The sequence below is a fragment of the Amborella trichopoda genome, chromosome 7 (assembly GCF_054954075.1).
Source record: "Amborella trichopoda isolate Santa Cruz 75 chromosome 7, AtrichopodaSantaCruz75HAP2 v2.0, whole genome shotgun sequence".
Taxonomy (NCBI): domain Eukaryota; kingdom Viridiplantae; phylum Streptophyta; class Magnoliopsida; order Amborellales; family Amborellaceae; genus Amborella; species Amborella trichopoda.
Window position 1 is genome coordinate 38611045 of NC_142342.1, and position 6236 is coordinate 38617280.

At 35.2% G+C, this 6236-nt stretch overlaps 1 protein-coding gene across 4 annotated transcripts; it reads left to right on the forward strand.

The window, feature by feature from the left end:
* Positions 1–374: 374 nt before the first annotated feature.
* LOC18422963 (putative alpha-1,2-galactosyltransferase C1289.13c) lies at positions 375–5866 on the forward strand. 4 transcript variants are annotated; one of them, XM_006827457.4, is made up of 6 exons: positions 421–641; positions 752–1002; positions 1697–1729; positions 1834–1924; positions 5102–5365; positions 5578–5866. In XM_006827457.4, the coding sequence occupies exons 1-6, from the start codon at positions 515–517 to the stop codon at positions 5682–5684; spliced, it is 873 nt and encodes a 290-aa protein (XP_006827520.2). In that variant the 5' UTR covers positions 421–514; the 3' UTR covers positions 5685–5866. The 4 variants fall into 4 exon arrangements, with proteins under 4 accessions (XP_020524667.1, XP_020524670.1, XP_006827520.2 ...); XM_020669008.2 differs by having other exon boundaries at positions 375–1002; XM_088872710.1 differs by having other exon boundaries at positions 497–1002; positions 1840–1924.
* Positions 5867–6236: the final 370 nt, after the last annotated feature.

A 6236-nucleotide genomic window follows, 5' to 3' on the forward strand; every position in this document is an offset into this window, starting at 1 on the left:
GAGAGATCAATGACAATGATGATACAGTGATCCTATGCACTTTCTAGACAATTAGAGAGGAGAGAGAAGAGGAGGTGGAGGTCATGCATCTAATAAACTTATTTTAGAGAAAGAGGTAGTATGGAAAGAGAAAGGGCTTGGAGAGAGAAAAAGAGAAAGAAGTTTGAAAAGTGCATGTGAAGACAGATAGGATGGATTTAAAAAGAGTTATCATTCTATAATTCATTTGGATTAAAAAATATGATTAAAAAGAGTAAAATTAATCTAAGAACTTAAAAGATGTAAAATGATTTTTGTGGCCCGTTTTTAAAACGTAGGTGGAGATATTATCCTTAAAATTAAAGAATATTGGGATACTTTCCAAAAAATTTAAAGGTCAAAGAAGAAACCAACCTCAAAAGCCGATAATATTAAACGGATTGAAAATTTCATTTCACAAGAAAGACACTCTTCACAATATTTAGGCCCCAAACCCAAGAACCAGGCTTATAAAACCTCGCCTATCAAACCAAAAATGGCACTTCTTTCTCTGAGAAAACTCTATTCAATCGAACACAGTCAATGCCCAAAACTCAGGGGCCACCGGGAAACCGGTCTTCGAAACCCAATAGTGGTTTCTGGTTTTCCAGCCATAGGCTCTGGTTTGTTGTCTTCTCTTCCACTCTGCTTCTTTTCTCTCTTTTATTTGGTTTCAAAGTGATTTTTCATAGAGCAAACGTCCTTGGAAGACAGTGCTTAAGGCCAATTGCAGGTGGGTTTTTCCCTACTTCGAGAATCGCCATGGTTAGTAGCTCTGATGAATCCAAGAGAAATGGCTTTAGGTCTTTTGAAGGTTTAATGGCGATGGTTTTGCCAAATAAGGAAAGTTATGCAGAGAAGTTTGGGTATGATTTCAGTGATTGCAGCGAAATGATCGACAGAAGCAGGCCACCAAGCTGGAGTAAAATTCTCGCTGTAAAAGCCCATCTTCACAACTATGACTGGATTTTCTGGAACGATGCAGTAAATATCACAAAACCCAGTTTATATTTGGGTAGATTAAGGGAGGTTCTTGAAGTTCTGGTTTTGTGCAACAGCACAAGATTTGTTTCTTACTTCTCACTGCTCTTTTTCAGAACTTGTGTGCCTTTTAATAACTGATTGTGACCTGTGATTTTCTATAACTTATTCTAATGAAGCTAAACATCTTCATTTCCAGTTTTTAATACAAACTCACAATTTTCATTTTCATAAATTGAATAGGGGCTGTGGTGTTTCCTAATGGTTCTTTTATAAAATAGTTCTTGTAAACTTTAAAATTTAATCAACTGTTGCTTTTTAATTGCTCTTCTCTAAAACCCATCAAGCCCATCAACCTCTTTTAAACTTTAAAATTCAAACTGTTGCTTTTTAATGGTTCTTCTCTAAAACCCATCAAGCCCATTAACCTCTTTTAAACTCTACAATTCAAATTGTTGCTTTTTAATGGCTCTTCTCTAAAGCCCATCAACGTCTTTTAAACTTTAAAATTCAAACTGTTGCTTTTTAATTGCTCTTCTCTAAAACCCATCAAGCCTGTCAACCACTTTTAAGGTTGCAGCTTCCATTTTTAATAATATATGGACTGGTTCTTATGCTTTCTACTTAGTGTCTTTTTTCTAAGCCCAACAATCAACTCAACTTAAGGAGGTTTTGATACTCATGCTATTTGTTTCAGGACTCTCTGATAACCAATTCAAATGTTTCTCTAGTAAGATTTCTCCACTACTCCATTTATTTATTTATATTATTATTTATTGTCATTTCTTTTTTATTTTCTTTTCATTAATTACTAATTTAATTATTAACATCCAGGAGCAGGTTTTGTATTCTGTGATAGGGGATTCAGAGGTGCAGGAGTGGCCTGATTTAATCCTCACAAAGGATGCAACGGGTGTAAACGCAGGTATAACCTGATTTGTTTATTTGAAATTGTGGATTAATGTTTTCGGCTTGCCAAAATTTCGTCCTAAACGTCATTTTCCTAAGAACTCTCGCACAAAATTATCGGGGAAAAAAAAAAGAAACTTCGGTTGGAGTTTTCGAGATTAATGGTTTTCTCTAACTAGAAAGGACGAAAGGGAAAGGTGGGGCTCCATTTCTCAAAATTTTAGGTCAATTTTATGCACAAAAAAAAAAAAAAGGTGTCATTTTATTGTTTTGTTAATTTCTTTTGAATATTCAAATTTGGAAATTTCGGTTTAAGCTTGGGTTGATGGCCATGGGCTCGACAACATCGGCCCATGGGTCCTCTGAATGGCTGAGTAGGGTTGGGACTGGGCCTGGTTTGCTAGGCACAGCCGGAAAAACTAGGCCCCGGCCACTACACGTCGCTCGAGAATTGTGCCACCTTTACCTAGGCCACAGGGCAAGCCCTGCTTGGCTGGGACTGGGCCGACCCTGTATTTACCTTTTCTTTTTAGGGCCTGACTGAGCCCCTTTTAGACCCGGGGTGGCTATAAGCAGGCCCGGCTCACAGCCGGGCATGGCGTGCCTTTTTGCCAGCTCTAAAAAGTGTACAGATTCTCATAATTTGTTGAGTGTTCTACACGTATTATTGTATCTTATAATAGGAAAATTATTTCATGAGGGTTGGATCGCATTTCTACAATTTGTAACCTAAAGTATAAAGCATCCATCTTGAAACAATTGAAACTAATGGTTCAAATGTTTTTTTAATAGATTGTTGTTATTATTGTTATTATTTTTTTCATATTGATGATCTCCGTATTAGATATTACTTGTCTTTAAAAATTAAGTCCAAAAATCCGCCTGGGAAATACATTTTTAAGAGATGATCCATTTCTACATGGAATCATAGAAACCGTGTCCTTTATAACATGCTAGTTTCAACTTTACCTGTTAAACAAGTCATGCCCCTTGGATGACACAATAAACAATAAAGTGACTGTGCTAATTGAATTTTTTTTGTGTGCCATCATCTCTATTCTTTCAAGTCGGGTAAGTCAAGATTTGAACCCATGATCTAATACGCTTTGTTTCTTTACCATTAAGTAACTCTAGTCCAATAAAGGCAAGGATCTTAAGCTTTCTGTTAACGCGTTTCAAGCTTGGGTAAAGGAGGTAGGTTGTATTGGGCAGGTAGTGAGTTGAAAATTTTACAATATCTTATCATGAATTCTGAACCTATGTTACATAGATCTTGATAGACAAGAATCTCTAGTCGATCCTAAATGGTTGAGATAAATCTCGGATGATGATGATGTTTATGAGGTCAATTTTTGACTCATAAGTTGGCCAGTTTTTTGTTGTAGAAATGTTAGTATAAGACTAGTACTAGACGAATCCTATTATCTTGATTTGGTAGCGTGTTGATGATATGCTACACAACATCTCAAGTTTGAATCCTACAATTGAGAAATAAAAACCTTCATGCTTTATGATGATTTCATAAGGCGATGTCCATGTTGGCTTAGAAGTTAGCCACCATTAGGCCTAAACAAGATGGAATTTAAACGTGAGCGGCTCTTTCCATAGTTTTTGAGAATGGTGGTCTGATTGGTTGGCATGTTGAGTAATGCCTTGAGCAACTTGGTCTAAAAGAAAATTCATTTTCGTTGGTCAGAGTAATAAGTTTTGCCTAGTTGAATTGGCTATACATAGTTGAAATTTTTTTTGGTAATATATTAAAGATAAGGATTTTTGTTCTTTCTTTTATTTTTGAAGAACTAGTCCAACAGGTTTGGCTATACCTTTTGCTAATCTTAGACTAGATCCCTTACCGATCTCGGCAATATTCTTTCCTCTACATAGTAAGTTATGTTGTACCCCTTACCGATCTCGGCAATATTCTTCCTCTACATAGTAAGTTATTTTGGATGTCAAATGATTAGGGTTAGTGATGGTTTATTTTGTATTTTGGATGAAGGTGATTCCCATCTTGCCTGTACAAACTGTGTGCAAAAGAGAGGAGCTTTATGATCATCATGGCATCACATGATTCATGTGTTTTACAATAGCCTTTCTTTGGCTTCGTTCTTGGACCATAGTAGAAGAAAGTATTCCTTTTCGTCAATATGCCATGCGGGGCTAAAAAACCCACCAGTTATCTCTCTTGATAAAGACAAAGCAAAAAATGGGACATCTCTCTTTGAGCACATGACTCTTACTGATGATTAACCCGCCCATGAATGAAAATTTGGGAAAAGTTTATATAAGGTGTCAACTTTATACTGTATAAAAAGGGTGCACCCAAAAAAATCCATTTAGAAGGTTGTAAAGCCCATAAATCGATCATCTCAATCTCGAGATTCATAAGATATGAAAAAAAAAAGGGTGATTTTTGTCCTACAAATAATTCATCTTCTAACACACTATCTGGACCCTCTATTTTCAAGATTTTCAAATGTTCACAGATCTGCATGATCATGCTCATTTTTGGAACTTATAAATTTCATAATTGGGGGTAACAATAAATTTTCATATCCTCGTAGGACTACGCAGCACCAAAATTGCATTTCCGGCATAGTTTTGAGTTGTACCTTAGTTCAATAGTATAAGGTTGACACCTTAGCCAAACCTCACCCATGAAAGGTCAAACATGGTGTGAGCATTGTGGCATTTTGGTTATGTATCTGAAAACTCGCATCTTGTGTGATTGTACAGCTTTTTACAAGACGACAGTAGCATAAGCTAGGCACACAAAGTTGTCAGGAGACTGCTAACAAACGACTAGCATGCCCTAGAGGTTGGGTTGCTTTATGTTTCAAGTTTGACCTAGGGTTAAAGGACCTCAATAGTAGGTTGGAAATTTTGGTTCAAAAGCTCTCTACTTTTGTTTCATCCAGTCCGACTTGAGCGATTCTCAAGTATGATTGTTGTACAAATACATAGAAATGTTAAATGAAAAAAATAGGAAAATCGGGTCATTCCGGTGTTCCCCACCCACCTAACGATTCTGAGTAAGCTCAAGCAATTTTTATAACACTTTTGTAAAAATAATTAACGAAAGTGACAGTCAAGTTCGTTCCGAAGCATAAGGCCAAAGGACCATATTTGAAAAATCAAATATTATGGTCGTTATATGGAACGAAAACGTACTTATATAATATCTTTCTTTCAGGGATTTTTTTTGTGCGAAACTCAAATTGGAGCCAAGAGTTTCTAGACACATGGTGGAATCAGAAAGAGTTCATCCGGAAATTCGGATCTACGAAGAGTGGTGACAATGATGCTTTAAAGCATCTCATAAGCCACTTATCTCCCCAAGAGCTACAAAAACATGTTAGAGTGTCTAAAATGCAATGCTTGTTTAACTCTTACCCTTGGTTTCCTTCATGGAAAACAGCTTTCAGACTTATTACTTCCCCTAAAACTACTTGGCAAGGTAAGCATCATCTATACATATGTGTTGTTTTTTTATTTTTTATGAACTGTAACTTAAATACATACAGATTGATCTACTATACACATACTTCATTTACTTAATTTTTGAATGGATTTGCAACAGTGAAAATTAACTATGTGTTATCCCATTTTGTCACTATAAATTTCATGGATTATCATGTATTTAACATTACCTCATTCTTGAATTTGCAGGTTCATACTCCGAAGGAGATTTTATGGTTCATTTAGCAGGCTTGGATGATAAGAAACGATGGGCGCGTAAGGTTCTTCGAGAGATACAAATGAGTTCTAAAGGATAATGCTTCCTGTTCTGCATATTTACATTACTGTTCTTGTGGTTAGGTTAGGATTCAAGAATTATAAACATAAACTGGGGAGTCATTTAGTAATCATGTTTGGAATTGTAAATGAGAAAGCTTACACATCTTGTATTGTATTATCTAGACCCTAAAATTTCTAAGATTTTTAAGTGTTCGTGTTCCATCTACCCTATTTTTGAAAATTTGAATCTTATAATTAGAGATGAAAATAATTTTTAGGCTATCAAAAAGGTTTATGATAATGAAATAACATGTTTCGATACTATTTAAAGGTGCACCGTATTTTAATGGTTTAGAGCCTCAACTTTATACAAACCACAAGTCTAATATGACAAAATATAGAAATTTAATATGACAAAATATAGAAATTTACTTTGAATGTCCTTGCATTTTGTTGAATTTAAAAATTGATCTCAATATTTTATTTGTTTATATTCATGTACCCCTTCTTAGAGGATATGATGTATTTGGATTTTAGTATATTTTATATATCAAGTTCAAATTTTGGGTGCCCTACTTTTTACTATTATG